This window comes from Ochlerotatus camptorhynchus, unplaced genomic scaffold, assembly GCF_037179485.1.
Source record: "Ochlerotatus camptorhynchus isolate MF236.1 unplaced genomic scaffold, CSIRO-AGI_Acam_v1.1 ptg000108l, whole genome shotgun sequence".
NCBI classification, from domain to species: Eukaryota; Metazoa; Arthropoda; class Insecta; order Diptera; family Culicidae; genus Ochlerotatus; species Ochlerotatus camptorhynchus.
This window is the reverse complement of record NW_027040598.1, coordinates 1,451,963-1,474,361: the sequence shown is the minus strand read 5'-3', so window position 1 is coordinate 1,474,361 and position 22,399 is coordinate 1,451,963. Positions and strand designations below refer to the sequence as shown.

General features: G+C 42.6%; 2 protein-coding genes across 6 annotated transcripts in view; one reads left to right on the top strand and one right to left on the bottom strand.

Moving 5' to 3' along the window:
* LOC135699418 (xanthine dehydrogenase-like) overlaps positions 1 to 22,399 on the bottom strand; it is a 394,729-nt gene that overhangs the window by 71,080 nt on the left and 301,250 nt on the right. The gene's annotated exons all lie outside the window — the stretch shown is intronic.
* The window catches only part of Sin3A (SIN3 transcription regulator family member A), a 48,511-nt gene that overhangs the window by 15,470 nt on the left and 10,642 nt on the right, over positions 1 to 22,399 (top strand). For 3 of the 5 annotated variants that reach the window (XM_065219671.1, XM_065219670.1, XM_065219672.1), the window contains exons 2-9: positions 2,785 to 3,260; positions 12,969 to 15,457; positions 15,532 to 15,690; positions 15,763 to 16,003; positions 16,067 to 16,596; positions 16,667 to 16,996; positions 17,065 to 17,271; positions 17,334 to 17,546. In XM_065219671.1, coding sequence (XP_065075743.1) covers positions 2,924 to 3,260; positions 12,969 to 15,457; positions 15,532 to 15,690; positions 15,763 to 16,003; positions 16,067 to 16,596; positions 16,667 to 16,996; positions 17,065 to 17,271; positions 17,334 to 17,546 — 4,506 coding nt within the window. In that variant the 5' untranslated portion in view covers positions 2,785 to 2,923. Of the gene's footprint in view, positions 1 to 2,784; positions 3,261 to 12,968; positions 15,458 to 15,531; positions 15,691 to 15,762; positions 16,004 to 16,066; positions 16,597 to 16,666; positions 16,997 to 17,064; positions 17,272 to 17,333; positions 17,547 to 17,947; positions 18,431 to 22,399 lie in introns of those variants that run through there. The other 2 variants (XM_065219674.1, XM_065219673.1) reach the window with 2 other exon arrangements.

Here is a 22,399-nt window from a genome sequence, read left to right as displayed (position 1 = left end):
CGCGCGCGAGACTACTCGTGAGAGACTATTGCCATATTATCTGCGAGGCCTCAAATACAAGGAACGAAGACGCATATCGAAGCACATAGTTCTGTGAATATCGCACATTTTCACCTTAAAACACACTACGACCTCCTCTTGTTGCCAATGTTATGTTTTGTACATGGGAGGAACAGATAGTGCCGCAAAAAGAGTAATTCCTCGTTGGCTATGGTTTCGTGCAATGATCACTACTGCGTTTATACGGTTATTAATACACAAGTACAGTTTTCGTCAGCTCTCTGTGTATATTTTATAATAACTTACATAAAAGGGGCCCCCCTTAACACGAAGCTTGTATCAGTTCGCGACTGGCTGAACTGAACTTGTTTTCTTTCATTTTTTTTTCCTCTCTGCTTCACCATCACCAGCCAGCGGTCGAAGTCATCGCGCGCTGTTGATGTTGTGTTTCTCATTTTCATGTGCCTCATCACAGTAGGCAGTGTGTAGTATGATCATCATCGACTACTGCCAGCAGTCGGCGGAGTGGCTCGACATTGGTCTCTTTTTTTCGGTTTTGGAAGTTATTTTAGCTATATTCTGCCGATGCCTAAAATGCCAGTGAGCGCAAACCCCCCGACGACGCTTGAATCCAGGGTATTGGGTTGGACGGCGGAGGGGTTGGCACGTACACACATTTTGGGTGGTTGGATGCGAAGATGGTTCCAAACATTACGTACAGTCACTGAATATGCACAGTGGGGAAATTTTCGAGGTTTTATGGTTTTTCGGATAAAAAAAAATGCTGATTATGCATCAATTTTAACATGAGGATTTTTATCAGTGTCTTGTAATTCAATTTTCGTCACCGAAGACAAGACAGGACATCTGGCTTTTTTATTTTTCGCAAGTTCTTCAATCGCAGTCCTTGCTGAATATCCGTGCTAAATCAATACATACAGTAAACATTTAAAACAAAATAACATGAAAATCATAAACTGGATCCAAATATATACCCCAGTCCTTCACAAACAACTCAAAGTTGAGGAGATTAAAAAAACTACAAAAATTGCATTTGTTTGATACATAACTACTGTTACGTAGCGCTGTGATAGTCAAAATAGTATTCATTTGCTTCTTTTTGACGAAATAGAAGAATCCTTTCCATGAATACACTAACTATGTAAACCCCAGCAACCTGTTTTACCTGGAATAATTCAATGTTACCTTCGATTGAAATTCCTTAGTTAAGTTGTGACGGAACCAAACAAATACATGACTTTTGTGCAAACTGTGCTTGTTATCTTTAAAGTTCCTCAAATTTGTCAAAGATGCATAATACCGTAGCGATTTCCTATGAACCTACCATTGAAAGTTGCACACAGTCTCCGCACAGTATTCTGCTCCACACAAATTTCTTCCCAATCATATTTTTCTCATTTATTTACTTCACATTGGATATTTTACCCACTGTGCCACGCAGTGCGTGGATTCGTCTGGTTGTTTTCTTGTTTGGAGAACATATTGGCATTTTTGGAGGGCTTTTCGTTCATTTGCTAATGATGTGTGTTGTTTGTTGCTGTCGTGCGCGCCGCACACACAAAGAGATACGTTACCCTTGGACCGATCGACCGACGATAAGGGGGTTGATGGGGTGGGTTGCCGTGGAGCACAGGGTGTCAATGATTAGAAGAGACGCAATCGCATATTGGCATAGCAGCGTGCGTCGCGTGAGTGCCGAGTTAGATCGCTCCTTTGTGCGTCGCGAGATTTTCGTCTTTGAGGCAAGTCGATGCCAACGCTTTTGATCGATGCTCAGCAGTTTTTATAAAACGACGAATTTTGGCGAGAATTTTTCGTATGAAAGGTGCACGCCTTAAGTTGTGGAAAATCCTGCAGAGAAAGTTTGTTCCCCGTGTGTAGAGAGAATGGAAGAAAGAGTAAGGAAAATGATGAACTCCGAGGAGACCGAGATAATGAAATTGTGCAACTTTATTTTTAATACACAAGGTAAAATAATAAACACCAAAACCGGACAGAAGAAGAACACGAGTGAAAATACCGGTTCAATAAATAACACTTGTGTGAGGCGAGCTGGTTTTGCCTCTACCAGATTGCGCTGTGTGAAGTTCTTCACTATTCAACGTGTATTAGCTCTCCTGTAGTGTGTCGATTGTACGTTATGACCGAACGAAGATGTGGTTGTTTTTGTTATTGTAGGACAACGACGTCGTTGCCGTCGTCAGTCGGGGTAGTGCAAGGCGCGCGATGTCAAGATTTTAAAAAAGGCATTGAAGATTCCGGTAAAGTTTTGCTCCCGCTTTGGAAGTGAAATTTTACTGCACTCTTCTACGTGATGCTTCGTCTCGTTTTGTTCCTCGCTGCAGCAGCAGAGAGAGAGAGAGAGAGATATGGTGGTGGTGGCATTTTTTTCTTATTGATGCAATTGCGGGGCGAGTGCAAAAGTAGGCAAAAACATAGCAGGCTTATCGAGGTGCCGGAAAAAGGAGGAGACACTCTTTGTAACCTCCTCAGTCCTCACACCGGTGCAGAGAATGTGTACCAGCCTACTATATAGGCACAAAATGCCACGAAAGCGCGCATGCTCGGATCTCGAAAGCTATTATCGATCGATACCATTAAACAGATGTTTTCACCAGTAACACTAGCTAGACACGCACACAAACAATCGAATTTCCAGCTTCTACCCCTCCTTCATAACATCACAAACTCCTTATCTAAAAATGTAGAACAAAGAACTTTTCATCTAATATCAGTTTTTCCTGTATCTCTTCTCGTCCGCAGCTAATCAGAACCAAATCAATCGGTTAAGCAACCGTGAGTAAGTGAGTGCAAAGAAGAAGGAAAAATTCTTATTTCAAACAAGAACCAGTGCAATCGAGCGTTAGTGAATGAAGTGAATTTTTGCCAGAATGCAGCCACGATGAAGCGTGGTCGTACGGAAGAGATTCAGTTCGGGCAGCCCCCTCGGGCGGGCGGGACTGCCCCACATCAGCGTCTGATTACGACAAGCCAACCGCATAATCCCGGGCCTACGATACAGTATCAGATATCATCGCCGAATGTTATAAAAACGACCACACCCGCCGAGGTTGTGGCCAATCTTAGCCAGTCTCAGCAACAACAACAACAACAACAACAGCAAGTTCAGCAACAGCAGCAAACAGTGACCCAACAAACCCAGCAACAGCAGTCGCAGGTTCCTCAACAGGGACCACCACCGTCCCAACAGCAAACCAGCGTTCAGTACACGACGACATGTAAGTTTCAACGGTAAAGCATTTAATAGAATCCTCAATTTTCTGATCTGTTCCCGAAACTTCAATGAATTTGTTGTGGGGGCCATCAGGCCGATAAAAAATAAGTCGGTTTGAAATAACGTAGTCAGGTCTATTTTTCACACAGAGAGCGCTGATTCAGTGGTAGGAAGTAATACAAATCTCCATACATAAATTTGGAACAGTGGAAATAATACGCTTTTGAAGCATATTCAGCTCAAAAAAAAAGTGAATGATAATTTAAAGAAATCATAAAATGTCATCGTCGTTCAGTTTTACATGGTATTTATTGTTAAACAAGCTTCATTTAATAAAATATGTTTTCTACCATACATTTTTATCCGCTTACAACCAAGTCCCAAATAGCCGAAAAATTATCAAATACGCGAGATAAAATTCTCTGTCACGAGTTCAATCTTGTTTGATGACTAGATGTATGATTTCTTATTTCCCTCTCACAGACATCAAATAGAGTACCTGGTACTGAAAAATGGTCAGTTTCCATATTTGTAAATTTAGATTCACATTCTAAGCCCCACCTTTTTTTGTATTGTATCGAGGTTTATTCACAAGTTCCTCGAAATCAAAACAAATGGGCGTGACCGGCAATGGTAATTGTCATGCTTTTCCTGTTCTGAACTTTGATTTGAGGACTATTCACTCCCAAATAGTTTTCCTTAGGCAATCAGAATAAGAACGTTAAGGTGATGCGATCCAGCGTCCACAAATCATAGACACTGTCACTTCGAGTTTTGTAGGGATTTCATCTTGGGCACTAATGCGATTTCAAGCATTAAATTTGCATGACCATTTTTGCTGTATCGCAGCAAACATGGGGAAGCACTTTTGTTATTGTATGTTTTCCAGTAGCAGATAATTGACCCCTGGAAAATGCTAAGTGGCACAAGAGCCATGACAGTTGCCAGTATGCGATCTACGAATTACTCCATTACAAACGCAACGCATTAGGGGATTTTACTATCGGACAAAATGGGCCGTAGGTTCACAGAATGCTACGAAATTTCGCTCATAGGTTGAACGAAACAAAAATTAATAAAAAAAAACTACAAGGGACAGCCCTATGGGGTTGTACGCAATGGCGACGTAGGACTACGCGGTCTTATATAATAAATCTTATTAATTAACTGCAGCAGCAGCTTGTGTTTTGTGTAGGAATAGGAATTTGAGTGGGGTTCTCTCTGTTTATATTCTTTAATATGACGCGCTTGACATAGATGGCCCACAGCGACTCACGAAGAGCTACTGATTCCGATCAATAGCGGTGCCGCTTCTTCCTCCTTCTATGAATGGTCATGTGGGCTGCAGCTCGCTGCTTGCAGGCAGCCTTTCGTTGTGAACTGGTGAACAAAACCACTCACCACACGGAGATTGAATAAACACCGTTTGGTGGGACCGGAAGGAATTCAACTTTGAAATCTGTGTTAGGGAAATCGCTTTTCGCAGGCAAGTGGTGATATTTTAATTATCATAGCAACAGTTGCACATAGGTGCAATTTTCAAAAGTGACATTTAAAAAAATGATATACTCCTAATTTTAACAGATTCGTAGAAAAAATTCCTATCGATTGGTGTATTCAGAATTAAAATCCATCATCTCTGGATCAAAATCAGATCACTTTCATATCACGACCGACTTTGGTTTTTGAAATTCCACACCCAATGTTGCCTTAAAGTACATGGTATGTTAGATTTAAACATATCTAGATAGAGCTGGAATTAGGCGTAACAGCTTTTGTAAATAATGAGATGATTTTCAGGAATTCAAGGTACGCCCACGTAAACCAACATTAACGTCGGGTAGAGGAAGTCTTACCCTACCTGATGGTGACCCGATTGATGACCTTGACCACCACACACGGTGATTGGAACTGAATCCGATCAACCGTTAGGGCCAACCTTAATAGCTAGTTGCTTGGGGGAGCCTTTCGTTTTGAAATGGAGAACACCATCACTCACCACACGGTGATTGAATAAACACCGTTTGGTGAGACTGGATGGAATTCAACTTTGAAATCTGTGTTAGGAAAATCGCTTTTCGCAGGCAATCGGTGATAATTTTAATTATCATAGCAACAGTTGTACATTCGTGCAATTTTCGATAGTGACATTTTGAAAAATGATACAAGTCTTAACTTTAACTTATGCGAACATTTCTGATCGATTGGTGATAAAATTATTAAAATTGGTCCAGGGGCAGCTGAGTAATTAACGTTCAATATCTTTCATAATTTTGTAACAGGTTCCATTTTCGGTTTTCACAAAGTGTACCCCCATATAGAAATCACAGACGTAGTCCTACGTCAAAAATATTCGAAGTTTTCGGATCTTCCCGTAAATCATGTACTTTGAAAATTCATGATTCACGAAACATATCTCCAATTCTCAGAGATTATCGTGGATTGTCTTCAGTCCTCAGAGCTATTTGGGTTTTCTGTTGCAGAGCTAGTGTTTTTTTCCAATTGAAGAATTTCCGTGAATTCTACAAACTGGTTTTCTAGTAAGTCAGAAAAGTTACTAAGTTATGGAAATGACCTTAGAGTTCAGAGAGTGGTTCGAAAACGATTGTAGTTGTTACATTTTAATTAATTTGGGATTCTGATATGAATATAGAATAAATAGAAGTTCTTGATCAACATAAAAGTGGTCTGGCCTCAATTTTTTTAAATACTTTTAGTCGTGAATGAAAGCTGAACAGCTGTTGGAGTAGGTTGAGTAATTTTCTTTTAATTCCGTTATGATTGTCTATATTTTGAGAGATACGTATATTTCGTTCTCTAACATATAGACTTCCTTAATACCAAGGACCAGACATCCAGACTCTTAAACACAGAACAGAAGGGGAAGTGCAAACAAATCGGTGAATCAAAACGTGGTTCGTTTTTCAACAAACGATGCGATGTGGTAGCGTTCCATACGGGCTTTTTCTATGCGCACTCACACTATCATAGCATGCTGCCTATCTTAACTGCAGGTAGAAGATACCCTCTACCGCTAGGTGCGAAGTGGCGACACTTCTAGTGGAGCCACTTTCTGATCCGAAGTTCCACTTCTGTTCTGTGCTCTAAATCTTAGTTAAGGGTTTCTATAACAATGTATTTATATCGGGAAAATGCGGGAATTAAAAAAGGAACTTAAGTGAAAATTCCATGACAATTGTGTAAAGGATACCTGGTCCTTTTCTAATGAATATTGAAAATAAGTTCTAAGAACAATTTCATGAGAAATCTGATGAGATTTTCAAAGAAATTCTGAGGTTATTGAATTCTGAGGAAATTCGATAAATGATTTCTCAAAAGAGTTCCCAGCGAAATTCTGTAAAAATACCAAGGGAACCGGAACCGAATTTGGAGGGTACAATTCCAAAGAAATTCTGTAGAGAGTTTGAAGGGAATTTCGAGGTTAATTCGAAGAGCATCTCAGAAATTTCGCTTCAGATTTACCAGTCAAAAAACTCTGGAGTAATCGTAGGAGGGAAGGTATCCGCAACGAAAAAGTCGTCAAACGATTCTCACATTGACGCCGAGGGTCACCAACAACTGTCAGCAGGACCATCCGTTTCTGTAGCCGTGGAACACGGTAGTACTGATGATGTCGGACACAGAGCAGATCTCAGACGTTTCAGGTTCAGGCACACCGATGCTGCGAGCGTAGCATTCAGCATTGAAAATCTTCGAGATTAGTACTAGCGCCGCCGGATCCGACAACATCCCTATCTCCTTCGTTAAAATGCTGTGTCCCTTCACCCTACCCCACTTAGTGAACCTGTTTACGAAATAATTGATGCAAGAAGCTTCCCCGCTAAAGGGTGTCCACGATGAAATTGCCACACACAAAATTGATTCGCAAAATTCGAGTTTTCATCCGATTGCCATCAAATTTTCAGGGATTGAGAAATAACTATTAAACTTCATTTTACCATTTTACTCGTATTTTATTTACAGTCCATACGCAAATGCCCGCACCTTGGCCTTAACCCCGGCCATAACATTCTGCACAACCTGTGAATCAACCGTTTTTTGCATGTAAACCCATACTTTCTTCAGTTCCTCGACTGTCTTCACTACCTTAGGTCGTTTAAGAAGGTGCTGCTTCATAATCGCCCAGTACTTCTCGATGGGGCGGAGCTCCGGAGTGTTGGGAGGGTTGAACATTTTCGGCACGAAATTGACCTTATTGTCCGCATACCACTTCAGCACGTCCTTGGAGTAGTGGCATGAGGCCAAATCCGGCCAGAAGATTGTTGGGACGTTGTGGGCCTTCAGGAGAGGAAGCAGCCGCTTCTGGAGGCACTCTTTTATGTACACCTGTCCGTTCATCGTGTCCTGGGTCACGAAAGGTGCACTCCGCTTCCCGCACGTGCAGATGGCTTGCCAAACCAGGAATTTCTTCGCAAATTTGGACATCTTCTGAGTGCGGACATGCTCCGGAACGCTGAACTTATCCTTGGCCGTGAAAAACAGGTTGCCGGGGATCTGTTTGAAGTCGGCCTTCACATATGTTTCGTCGTCCATGATGCAGCATTCAACTTTCGTCAGCATGTTGAGGTACAACTTCCTGGCACGGGTTTTGGCGGACTTGTTCTGCTTCTCGTCGTGATTAGGGACCTTTTGTACCTTGAACGTTTGAAGCCCAGCCTTAGTTTTGGCCTTCTGGACAAAACTTCGGCTTAGGTGCAGCTTCTTAGCCACATCCCTAACGGAGGCGTTCGGATTTCGGTTGAAGGCCCCAACTACGCGGTTGTGATTTTTGGTGTTGTACGGAATACTTTTTCCTTCACTTCTGGGCTTCCGATCGGTGGTCAACCGTTCCTCGAACCGCTTAATCACTCGCGACACCGTGGAATTCGCGATTCCCAACGTTTTAGCGATGGAACGATGCGAGAGATCCTTGTTCTCGTGATGAATGCGCAAGATTTTATCACGCACGAGCTGTTCTTTCGACTCCATTTCCGCGAGTTTTGATCACAGGACTTTAAAATTTGCAGGATGTAAATAATGCACTATGAACTAAATCCACCCAAATTTTCATTAAATTCTACCCAACGGTTAAAAAGTTAGAGCAATTTCATAGTGTGGCAATTTCATCGTGGACACCCTTTATATGGAAAAGGAAAAGAGCTATCGTCACACGACTGCCTAAAACATCCAAGTTGGATGATCCAACACATCTGAAGTGAAAGACTTAAGGCCCATCAACGTGCTACCGGCAATCTCGAAGGTTCTGGAGAAAATTCTACTTGTCCAAGTGTTTCCTACAAGCAACCGACCCTCATCTTCTTGCCAAACTTCAGTCCGGCTACAGAGCACTCCATAGTACCACACCAGCAATGACGAAGGTTGTACATGATATTTACAACAACTTAGATAACAACTTTTGTACTGAGATGCTTCTTGTGAACTTTTCTTCGGCCTTCAACTGTGTGAAGCACACTAAGTTGCAGCAAAAACTTCGTGCGGAGTTTGGTTTCGACGACTTAGTTCAGCTTAACGAATCCTTCCTTGGGAACAGGAGCCAGGTTGTTAGACATGGAAATTGAATATCCGCAGATAGAAGACTCTTCGCGGTACTCCCCAAGGGTTGTGTCTCAGCGCACTATTGTTCAGCATGTATATCAATATCCTACCTTCCAGGCTCAAATGTTAATAGGTACCACTTGTACACTGACGACCTTCAGTGTTACATAGCTGATCCTATCGAAGATACGGAAGATGGTGCACGCAAGCAGGTGTCAATAACTAACTGGGCAGTGGAGAACGGACTGTTTCCTAACTCAAGGAAAACGCAAGCGATAATATTCTGCAATAACGACCTGGTAATTCCGAGAGATGATATTATCTTCTGCGGTGGAACCAAGGTTCTCAATCTGGGCCTGAAATTGACCAATAACCTGAGGTGGAAAGAGCAGGTCAACGCAATAATTATCATGGCGTACAACACCCTGCGACCGTTTTGTCGTTTTGGGTCGGTGCTATCACAAGCAGTTCGTCTCAAGCTACTGCAAGCAATGATAATGCCAATGGTCACGTATTGTGACATAGTATACTACCCAGGTCTTACTCCTGCATTGAAAGAATTGCACAGGTGCTTCAAGTAATTCATTCGATTCGTGTTCAGGATGAATAGATTTGACACGACAGTAGCTATTCGCAATGCCATCGACGGATATGTTGCTTCCTCTACAAAGCATGGAACAGGAAACTACCCAAATACATCCTGGAACATCTTCAGCGAGGTCAAATGGAACGGCCGAGAACATACCAGCTACCAACGCACACGACGAGCAAGAAGAAGAGCGTTCTGATCTGTGGAACCCATGTGCAAACATCTGCGAATGTGCGAATACACTTGTGTACATCGATACACCGAGAGTGTATTGTATTAATTGTACAAGCTCAACATGGTACATGTTTTCGTGGAGACTGTCTACCTACGGGATTCCCTACTGGAACGAGCTGCCTATTGATAACAAAGACAAAACATCGATCAACTCATTCAAGTTATCACTGAGAAGACTAAACTAAACTAATTATAATGTACTCCACTGTCAGTTCTGATTCGATTATTCTTCATCTGTAATAAACTTTAAAAAAATGTTTCTTCCTTGACCTGATGTAAAGTGTTTGCATCAAGCCTACGTATAATTAATAAATTACAATTGCAAAGGAAAATTCAAGTGAAATTTCAAATGAGACAAGATAATTTTGAGCAGTAATTCAAGAGAATAATTCTGAGGTTCAGAATTATATGGGGAATTCAAGCGAATTTAAAATATAATTATAGAAGAAAGCTTCCGTTTGAAAGAATAGTTGAAAACTCGAAGATAATCTTAGAATTAATTCCATTTATTTTAAGGAGTGTCCTGCGAACTATTTCTCGATTGTTATAAAGAAATATTCAAAGGACTCCCAGAGAAAATCTCAAATTTATTTTAAAGGAATTCTTAAGAGAACTCTGTGAAGGGAAATGATTCTAAAGTTAATTCTTAATTCTTAAGTTCTGAGAGAATTTTCAAGTTGATATAGACTAATTTTGAAGACTTCTAATGCAGAAACAAATTCAAGATCCACGATTTTGCTGTCGTAGTAATGACCCATTTATATATACTACAATAGATCAAGTTACAGGTCGCAGTGGATTTATGTCCCGAACAGAGGAAAACAATGGACCGTATGAATAATAAGAGTTTACTTTCCCGTGCTTTTCTTACGGGAAAAGTATACGCTTTTATTCACACCTTTTTAATCAAGTTTCTGCTCAATCGCATTCGGTTTAAAGCTTAATTTAAATGCATATCGCACATCCGGGAAAATTTCAAAAATTCCGGAAAAAACGGGAAATTGCTAACCGGGATTTACTGATCACCAATACCGAGCCTTAACTAAGTAGCTTATCTGAGGACCTATATCTGAACATAAGTGGTGAGAATTGCACAATGAAGTTTAGATTTCGAATTGAAATTGAAAATTCGGTTATTATCAGCGTATGTCGATTTTCATACAAAATTGGCATGTTAAAACTTTGTTCCCTTATGATCAATTGAGCTGAAACCTTCTCCACAGAACTACAAATATGTTCAATTTTGCGATTAATTGTAGTTAATGTCCCTAATGTCGGCCCAAGTGTCCCTAATATTGGGCCCATACATAAATTTTGACATTTGTTGACAATGTATCACTAGTAACCAAAAATATCCATTTCTAGCGATCAGAATCATAAGGGCCTAACTGCGATGATCGATTTTCTCTTCGCATAACCACAGTTCAGTGAAACAAAATTCCGAAACTATTACAATAAAGTGTAGTGAAAGGTTGTATTAGCTTGCAAATGCAACATCAAACGCACCCAGAAATGTTAAATAATCCAGCCGAGTTATTAACAAAAGAGAAAATCGATGAAGAGAATCGATCATCGTAGTTAGGCCCTTAAGGTTCTGAACGCTAGATTTGTATTGTCCCGTCCCGATGATACATTAGGGGTATTCACAAAGCGCATCGTAAACGTATACACCTTCGTAAATGTGTAAACTTCCATTACATTCCAATTGACCCTGGTATTTTTACGATAGTGTATATGTTTACAATGCGCATAGTGAATACCCCTATTGTCCTACACTCCAAAAAATCTTCACGTTTAAGCTACGTGAAAAATCACGTAACCCCTTAAACACCCCACTTCAATCATTTTCACGTGCCGCATATCAATGTCAAATGGAATTTTGATCAAATTTACGTGATTTTCATGTCGGTTAATACTACGGGAATTTCACGTAAAAAGAATGTAATAAGCATGTACACTCTACAAAGTATACACGCGTTCAACCTACGTGAAAAATCAAGTAGCCATTTCGATTACTTCAACTTCCATTTTTACATGATGGTAGTAAAATTGACAAACATACCATGTAATGTTCACTGGAGCTGATGATGAAAGTACTTACGTGAAATGGGTTTACGTGATTTACATGTATGAAAAAGTTATTCAATATGGCGTCGGCTTCATTAGACGAAGGGTAGCTCTCAGTTTTAGATTTCCTAACGCTAACACTGCATAAACTAGAAGGTGTTTTTATACTATTTTACATCATTCGAAGACCGTGCCAATAATTGTATTTATTTAGATTTTAGAGGCTGGAAACAATATCATAACTCTGAATAAGACAGCGCAAACAGATATTGCATCAGAATGGTTCTGATCAAATATTTGAGGCAACGAAATGTTCAGTGTTAATTTTTTAATGGCAATAGAGAAATGCTTGACGTTTCATTAAAAAAAAATCTAAAAATGTTTAAATATTATTTTCTTTGTATTTTTGGATCCTGTAAACGTTGCTTCCAGATCACGTAAACATTACGTGATAATTCATTTCAATATTAGTAAAAATCACGGAACGTAAACGTAATATAAACCAAAAATGTCAGTAAATATCATTTCAAAATCACGTAAACATTGCGTGAAAATCTATTCCAAGTTAAGTGGAAATCACGTAAAATTTACCGTACTATTCACGTTGACCACTAAATGGGAATATTTTTTGGCTACATGACATTAACGTAAATGTTACGTGAAAAGTAGTATGGACGAAAGCTACCTATGTTTTCACGTAGATCGGACGTGCATATTTTTTGGAGTGTACGAAGAAGTGTAGGACCGAAGATTTTTAACGATGGGCCCAATCTTTAGATCCATAGACCAACATTAGAGCCATTTTTCCTATTTCAAAATTCAACAATTTACTTTCGAATTCAGGAGCTCGTGGGGTCCATTATTATCGATCAGACTACCGAAAATATCGGAATCCGGTAATTTCGCTAATCGGGTCAGTAATGGAGTTCGTGGGCTCCCGAATACGAAGCAAAATAGATTCAATTGACATAGCTTACTTTATTTATCACTCCCACTCACTTTAAACCACATTTTGATGTTAACATAAAAATACAAGCAGTAGCGAAATTACCGGTAAACAACCCTATAAAAGATGTGTTATCCGACGATGTTCTTTTCTAAAATCGTCCTCTTGAAAGTTTATTTAAAAAAATTTCAAATTTAGTCCATGTAAACAAACCACCACTGCCAACAACAAATCAGCAACTTGATGATGCAACTTCCTATTGTAACTTACACAATCACACTGATTCTAATGGCTTTCAATTGTCTCTTTCTCGAAAATAGCTTACACCACGGCAATCGGTGGTACCAATCTGGTGAAAACAACCCCCCATGGGCAGTCCACGGCCCCGCAGCCGGCCCAGCAGATCCATGTCGTGAACACGACCAGTCAGGTTCGTGGTCACAAAGGCACGACGAATGCTACCGCCGGTACAAATCAAGTGATAACCACCATGTCAGCTAATGTCATTTCGAGCGCACAGCCGCAACCGCCACCACCGCCTCCACCACAGGGCCAGGCTCAGTTCCAGCGGTTAAAAGTCGAGGATGCACTCAGTTATCTCGATCAGGTTAAGTTTCGCTTTGGCAATCAACCTCAGGTTTACAACGATTTCCTGGACATCATGAAAGAGTTCAAATCCCAGAGCATCGATACGCCCGGTGTCATACAGCGGGTGTCAAATCTATTCAAGGGTCATCCCGAGTTGATTGTGGGATTCAATACCTTCCTACCGCCTGGATACAAGATAGAGGTACAGGCGAACGATCAAGGTTACGCCTTTCAAGTGTCTGTCTCAGTGCCATCGACGTCAGCCGGAACAGCAGTAGCCCCGCAGCCTTCTCCCCATAAGTACAATACCATTTTCCAAGGTGGCGGCCAAATCGTACAAACTGGAAATACAGCTGTCAATTTAATGACCTACGGTCACACGACCGGTTCGGTGCACACTACTCTCCAACCGGCGAGTACCACCCTACCAACGACGCAAAACTCCAATGTTAGTAGTATTGCAGCGATTCCTCAATCTCCGCAAAACTTTTCGAGGGATCGAGAACGTACGATCTCCGGAGGAAGTGGTGGACCTACCTTGCCACCGGGCAGTACTCCAGTGGGAACTGTTACTGCCACCGATCCTACTACCACAATCAGCAGTCAGCAACAAAATCTCCATCGAATGATCTCTCAAACAGTGATTCCTCATCCACCTCAGCAGCAACCAGCTCCACCGGAACCGACAGCAGCTGGAAACGCGCAACCGAGTCAACCGGTCGAATTCAATCATGCCATCACCTATGTCAATAAAATCAAAAACCGTTTCCACTCACAACCTGAAAAGTATAAGCGATTCTTGGAGATTCTGCACACCTATCAGAAGGAGCAGAAAATTCATAAGGAAGGTACCCAAGGCGGTTGCAATTCCGGTGCGAAACAGCTGACGGAAGCCGAAGTGTACACCCAGGTGGCAAAATTGTTCGATAATCAGGAGGATCTACTGAGAGAATTCGGTCAGTTTTTACCGGATGCGACTAGCCATGCACCGATGCATGTCAATAAGAATCACGGTCTGCACGAACAGGTGCAACCTCCTCCACCGCAACAAACGCACGGCAAGAAGATGTCCGGCAGTGTGATGAACGCAAGTGCAAAGCCATTCAACAGCTCGCATCAAGCTGGCATCGGACGTCTGCAGGACAGAGATTTTGGTCCGAGTGAGAAGGATTTCCCGAGCGGTGCGATGCCAGGTGGACGGGGTGGTAGTATGGGCATCGAGAAGGAACCAAGAAATCACGTAAGCAATCAGAAGTATGCGCACAGTACCCCCGGCATCCAGGGCAGTGGTCACGGAGGTGGTGGTAATGCAATCAAACGGTCACCGTCCTACTCGCAAGTTCCCTCGCATATGGGACACAATCTTTCATCACGGGATCGTGAGGGACCACCGATCAAGCGTCACAAACCGATCTGTAGGGACATAACGCTGGCCGAGGCTTCCAAATTTGGTACGTTGAATGATTATGCTTTCTTTGATAAGGTTCGGAAAGCATTGCGAAGTCCCGATGTTTATGAAAATTTCCTACGCTGTCTAACCTTGTTCAATCAAGAAATTGTGTCGAAATCAGAATTACAAACCTTGGTGACACCGTTTCTCAGCAGGTTTCCTGATCTGCTGAAGTGGTTCCAGGATTTCCTTGGTCCCTCGACGGTGCCCGAGTGTGTCCCGTTGGCAACGGCCCAGCGGCAAGATCGATCTCAAAGCGAACTGGCCACCGACATTGACTTGTCCACGTGCAAACGACTCGGCGCCAGCTACTGTGCTCTTCCGAAATCTCATGAAAATGTCAAATGCTCCGGCAGGACAGCGCTCTGCCGTGATGTGCTAAACGATACCTGGGTCTCATTCCCGACGTGGGCGGAGGATTCCACCTTCGTCACGTCGCGAAAAACGCAATACGAAGAGTTCATCTATCGCTGCGAGGATGAACGGTTCGAGCTGGATGTTGTGATAGAAACCAACAGTGCAACGATACGAGTGCTGGAGGGTGTCCAGAAGAAGCTGAGCCGTATGTCCCCGGATGAGGTCAGTAGATTTCGGCTGGACGAGTGTCTCGGGGGAACCTCACCGACGATACACCAACGGGCGTTGAAGCGCATCTACGGTGACAAAGCGGCTGATATTATCCAGGGATTGAAGAAGAATCCGGTGGTGGCCGTCCCTGTGGTGCTGCGGAGGTTGAAAGCCAAGGAGGAGGAATGGCGCGAAGCGCAAAAGGTATGTGTCATGATGTGGGGAAATTTAGGCGTAAACAGGATGTTTGCTTAAGCTTGTCGTTTCGTCTTTTGCAGGGTTTCAACAAGCAGTGGCGTGAGCAGAACGAAAAGTACTATCTTAAGTCCTTGGACCACCAGGGTATTAACTTTAAGCAGAACGACATCAAGGCGCTACGATCGAAAAGTTTGTTCAATGAAATTGAAACACTTTTTGATGAGGTGAGTTACATGAAGGTAACAGAAAAATCCACTTGCAAAGTCCGGAAATATATGCTTACTGATGTTCGTTTGTTTTGCCATTTTTAGCGTCACGAGCAAAATGAAGACGGCAGCTCCAACCCACTAACCAGTGGACCGCATTTGATTCTGCCCTACAAGGACAAAACGATACTGGACGATGCGGCCAATCTACTGATCCATCACGTGAAACGGCAAACCGGCATCCAGAAGCAGGAGAAGGCCCGAATCAAACACATCCTGCGGCAGTTTGTGCCGGATCTGTTCTTTGCCCCTCGTCAGCAGCTAAGCGACGATGAGCGGGAGGAAGGTAAGTTTTTTTTTCTATCCGTATCGTAGAACTGTGGTACTAATGATCTATTTGTTTTGATAGATGATAGAGATATGGATGTCGATCAGGAGCACGATGAAGAGAACAAATCTTCATCGAAGAATGGTAATAGTAAAAACAATGGTAGCAGCAATTCGACGAGTACAACAACAGGTGGAAACGGCAGCAGTAGTACCACCGACAAGGATGCCATTGCATCGGCCATAAAGGAGGAAACGCCAGACAGTACGACGAGTGGTTCCAAACCGACTGCGTTAACCACAGCAACCGGCAACAGTACATCAGAAGGAGGAACGATTCTAGCCAGTACGGCAGCAATCACCACCGCCCTTAGTCAGTCGGCAACCGGTGTCGATAGCAGTAGTACCACGACGGGCGCAAGTCGATCGTCCACGGAAGATAGTGGCAAAGAGAATCAGCCGGACAGTGCTATCAAGGTGGAGATTAAGCTGGAAAGTGATGCTGATCAGCTAGCTGCGAGCTCGACAGCACAGACGACGAACGCTGCTCAGTCGCAGCAGCAACAAGCAACGAACCCACCCCTACCAGCTCATGCCATCAGCAAACACTATGTGAGTCTATAGAGAAGCTTGTGATGTTGATTCGTTTGTATAACCGTTGATCTTTTTTTTTTGTTCACAGGAAGAAGCTTATACGCTGTTCTTCACCAACAACAACTGGTATCTGTTCCTGCGGTTACATGCAATCCTGTGCGAACGACTGCGAAGCATCTACGAGCGGGCGCAGATCATTGCCACCGAAGAGCGAATGTACCAAGGTACGCGAACCAATAGCACGGCCACGGCGTTGCGACTGAAGCCCAAGAGCGAAATCAAGGTCGAGGAATTCTATTCGACCTTCCTCGACATGCTAAAGAATGTGCTAGATGGTAACATGGAGGCAGGCAACTACGAGGACTCGCTTCGGGAGATGTTTGGCATCCATGCCTACATTGCATTTACGCTCGATAGGGTAAGTTTTTCTCATTCTTGAAAGAATTGGTTCGGGGATTTGAATAGTTTTTGATTGTTTCCTGTTAGGTTGTTCAAAACGCTGTACGACAGCTGCAGCATTGCGTAACGGAACGAGGTGCTCTGGAATGTGTAGAACTGTTCCAACTCGAGCAGCGCAAAGGTGGTGCCGGCGGACTCTGTCGCACTGCGAATCGTCGCGTTGCCCACGAACTGGCATACCAGCGGAAGGCGGAAGCAGCTCTCCAGGACGAAAACTGCTTCAAGGTTTACATAGTAAGTTTTTCACAGTTTTCTTTGCGGAAATAATCTGCAACAATTTCGTTTTTCTTTCGTAGTACAAAATCGATTGTAAAGTAACAATTGAACTGCTGGACACCGAATCCGAGGATACGGCGCAGAATTTCAACAATGCCCAGAACTACAGCAACTACGTTGACCGGTTGTCAAATCCGGCTGCCACCGGAACTGGCAGTGAAAGCGGTGTCAGTATAACTGGAGCCGGAGCGACCAACGTGGAGATCAAAACCGAGAAACCGGACGACGAATTGGTAAGTAGTGGTTAGATGGTATTCCCCCTTGGTTTCCTACTGTTATTTCTCTTTGTTTGCACACTATACTGACAGTGGAGTGTCGCACAGTATACGACCAAATCGAGACTATCCTCTATTTACACTTGTCTACTGTAAATAACTGCATCTTTTTTCGATTTTCGTTTCATTTTCGTTTGAGTTTTTTGGTTTCAGTTTTCCATCGTTTCAAGATTAACACAAGTTTTGTTTCTTCCTTATCCGACTTTGGGTCCACACATGTTCAGTTCCGTGCGTTAGCTATTTCAGTTGTTACCGTCCGAAACGGATCGTACCTACATATTTTTTCCGTTAGTACTCAGAACATAATCCACTAACTTGAGCTTTCTCTTCACATCAATCTTTTTTTTTCTCCGTGCCAGGTCAAACAAGAATGAATGAAAGAATGTTTAAAGTGAACATACCCTCTCAATTTACAATGAATTGTAGAGAAACAATAGTGATAGACACTCCCATTGAGCTAGTTGAGCTTCATTAATAGCTGATGTCACACAAGATAAAAAAAAGGCGGAAAACAAATCTCTCGTGAAAATTGTAAATAACACTAGAATTGATTTAGAAAGAAAGCGCGTATCCGCAAACCGGTTTGAGACAACTAACCAAAACATCTGCTGAAGATAACTGTTATCACAAGCACGCGCACCTGTTACTATTTATAGATCCTAGAGTATTGCTAGCATTGACATTGACTAGACGCTTCACCCTAGCGCAGCGCGCGGTCGAGGACAAAGGGAAAAGCGTGAAAATTACTGAACTCTATAATAGGTATTGATTTTAACAAGCACTTTTCAATATCCATCTTGTAAATTATAAATGGTGTTTGCGCTAGAATTCATAACACGGAATCATTGTCAGCTTTTTCTTTCTGCATAATAATTAGGAGCAATAGAGTCGTAGTGGTTCAGAATCGCGTACAATTGACGTCGTCAGTTTAAATCTCTGTGTACAATAGAATTTCGCTTGTAGGAATATTTGCATCTGAATGTACCGATTTGCTTGGGGTGGGAAAGCCAATTAGTGTTTTGCATTTCACAATATGCGGGAGTGTAGCATAGATCAATGAGCCTCGGAAATTGCTCATCAGATTGTTGTGGTGTTGGTATGGGTTTAAAATGATCTCCAAAGGCGAGGAAGAGTTTGCTCAATTCGTCTCTTCCTTCACTATTTGTTGGAGGCCGCTAGAGGAGTAACGGTATTCGGCATTGTCTGTCTATCGTTATAGTCTTGCAAGTGGTGATCAGACTCCATTTGAAGCTTTGCCACCACGAGGATCTGCCCCTGCTGTGATGTTTTGCAATACTCAAGTCCAGCGTTTGCTTTGAATTTCTGTTGATTAGATTGCGAAATGTTTTGTAAACTTTCGAAGGTTGCGGTAGACTTATTAATCCCTGAATCTATGTCGCTTGTGGTCCCGCCATCTGATGCTATTTGGCTGTCAAGATATTCGAGAACCGTTTGCACCTCGTAGTGTTCGATAACAAGTCCAGAAAACTTCTATATCACGTTCAGTGAATCCAAACGGCGGCATCAGGGTGGTTTTAGTAGACTTTCAGTGTGGGCCGGGAGAACTTGAAAGATAGCTTTGGGGGGAAATTCACGTCAGATTTACTTTTCGAATCCTCTGAAAGTTCTTTTGAAAGTCTGTCCATCCGTGCTTATCCTGTAAGTCGTTCGAATTATTGAAGTTCACTGGACATGCCATCCAGTGAATTCAGACGACGATGTGGTTTCGGTAGACTTCCCGTGTGGATAGGGAGGACACTTTTGCACCGTAGAAACTACTCTTGTTGTTGTTGTTGTTGTTGTTTATTGAAAAATTCAACTGACAAATACTGTCTAAATGAATAAAACTTAAACTAAATAGTTACGGTCAACGGTACGGAAAAGGCCAAGTAGCCGATGACGAAACACGTCAGCTGATACATTGAAGTCGAACATATAAAAAAAGTTGTTGAATTGCCGGCTGATTGCTCGAATTGGCTCGTGTTGTGTATAATTCCGGCTCCGTGGTTCCAAAAACAGAAAGTCGCGTTGACGAAGAGACCTCTCAGGGGCATACATATTTAGTTGTGACAGCAGTGTTGGGCAGTCAATGTCACCTGTAAGCAGCTTTCCAGCGAACATAGCTTGAGCGACCGTCCGTCTCACCTCTAATGGCTCGATTCCCAGGAGACGGCAACGCTCCTCGTACGGTGGCAAGTTCGTTGGGTCACGCCAGTTGAGGAAACGAAGAGCATATCTCACAAACTTGCGTTGAACGGATTCAATTCTAGTGATCCAGCTAGCATGGAAAGGGCACCAAACAACTGAACTTGACTCCAATAAGGATCGCACAAGCGAGCAGTAAAGTGACCTGAGACATAGCGGGTCACGAAACTCGTCGGCAATTTTGAAAATAAAGCCCAATTGTCGATTAGCTCTGGAGATGATGTCATTGTAGTGGATTCTGAAAGTGAGTCTGCAGTCCAAGGTAACGCCGAGATCCTTTATGTGCTCTACACGAGCAAGACAGCGTCCGTAGAGAACATAGTCAAACATGATTGGTTCAATTTTTCGGTGATATGAAATAATGTTACATTTTTCTATGCTTAGACTCATCAAATTTCTTGAGCACCAGTCAGCAAAAATACCTAACATATTCTGGAGATCCCAGCAGTCCGAGAGGCTTTTAATAATTTTGTAGATTTTCGTATCGTCTGCATAGAAAACGCGGCATCCAAATGGTATCAGCAAGGCGACATCGTTTAAAAAGATCGAAAATAGTAGCGGTCCTAGGTTACTGCCTTGCGGGACTCCCGAGTTGTTTGAGAAAACATCCGATTCCGACGCGCCAATCTTGACATGTACATAGCGATTCACCAAGTAAGATCTGAACCAATCCACAGCAGTTGACGAGATGCCAAGTATCTCCAGCTTGGCCAGCAGGATATTATGGTCCACCGTGTCAAATGCAGCTTTTAGATCCATATACGCAGTATCGACTCTTAAATGGTTCCCAAAATATTTGAAAATTTTAAATTAATTGAAACACGTAGCTACTTAGACCCGTGTTTCTCTTGTTGGAGGAACGTAGCGACGGGCAAGTGAAAATAGTTGAAATTTTCTAAATTATACTTAGGACTGTCCAGTTGACAGTTTTTGGAAATTTTAGATCTCCCTCCTCCTGCGTATAAAATCATTAGGGTTTGTAAATAAATTGTTTCAAGCTTGCTCTGAGTTCACTTGACTTACCTTTTTGGTTCTCTAAGGGGCTTATTACGGATGTCACTTCACGGTGAAAACTTGTCACGGTGAAGTGATTCCCATTTGATTTGTACGGTAATCACGGCTCTTATTCTGAGTATCACTTGCTTATCACCGTGTAGTGACACCCGTAATAAGGCCCTAAGTCTTTATAGCTTCTGGAATTGTTCCTGCCCAAAGGGTCATTCTATTTAACGTAAGAGGTCTTTTCGTTCTCTGATTAGCCTGATCTGTCATTTTCAGTCATTTGATGGTTCTTCTCTTTTAGGAAAAGAGGGTGCCTGATGGGAGCCCCATGGCCAGTAAGTACATGTTTTAAGTATAATTGAGTTTTGTGATGTTATGGTCCGTGGGAACTGCATGGGTCGTCTGCGGTAGTTGTTGTTGGTGTCCTTGTTCAAGCAGTATTTTTTCTCCACTCAGATGGGTCGTGATCCTGTGTAGTGGTGTGGGTAGTGCATCGTAAGAGGGGTTTTTGTGTGTCGTCTAGGTAAAAGTCAGTGGTCGTAACGTGAGCCCAGGATTCTGATGCTTGTTGCCGTGGTGTCCATGACGAAGCATAGGAGAGCCACGGGTCGTTACACAGAGCATTTCAGGTGTTACTCGAAATGCCGTACAGATTACTTAGGCTTTTGTATTGTGGGCAGTCGCAGATCATGTTCTCTACCGCACACTAATTCAGGCCTCCGTTTTTCGGTCATTTTGGAACTACGGAACTGTTCAGTAAAAGTTTAAACATCGGTCGATTTCATTGATTTCGTACGTGTATAACGATGATTTGAAATTTTACTGACTTTTTCAGCTGTTCAAACCCCGTTCAAAACCGTTTAACGACTTCGGAGATCTAAATTCAGATTGCGGTTGTTAATAAAACTTGACGGAGCCGAAAGTCCTTTAAAATAATTCTACAATCTATGATAAACACTATTTCGAAGCAGTGTCGTTGGAGAGCCGTAAGGAGTTCTTCTGAAGTTTTCTGTTGTGACTTCCGCGTACATATCGCAAAATCCTCAAATCATGCAACCGTTCTTTCTTTATACTCTCCGTCCAGTTTACTACTACACCAAACTCGTAGAAGTATCGTGGAGCCCCGATAATCGGTGGCTGCTGTATTTGGGCATCGCTTGCTTTCTCTTCAAATTATTCCTTGATTTCCAGAGTCGTCACTTCCATTTGCACTGCTTCCTCCTCAAGCACATCTTCCTCTTCCTCGGTTATCTTGTCGTTGTTCAACCACCGACGAAGTTTAACGATGATTCTTCTCCCACCACACACGGTACGTACTATCTGTTGACTTTTCCAGCTGATTTTCCGGATCTTTGGGTTGGGGCAAAAATTCACCCGGTGCCCCTCCATCTTGCACAAGAAACGCATGTTTTTCATCGCGTCATCGAAAATGTTCCCTTTCCGATTAAGGAATGGAATCTCCTCCCGGTCCACAACTGTGGATATATCGAGGCCCAACTTGGTAGAAAATTTATCCCAGACGAAACGCTTAACCTTTCCGTATTTATCTAGCACCAACCTCTGGTGATAGATCGAACACTCGCATGTATTGAAGGTTGCTCTCC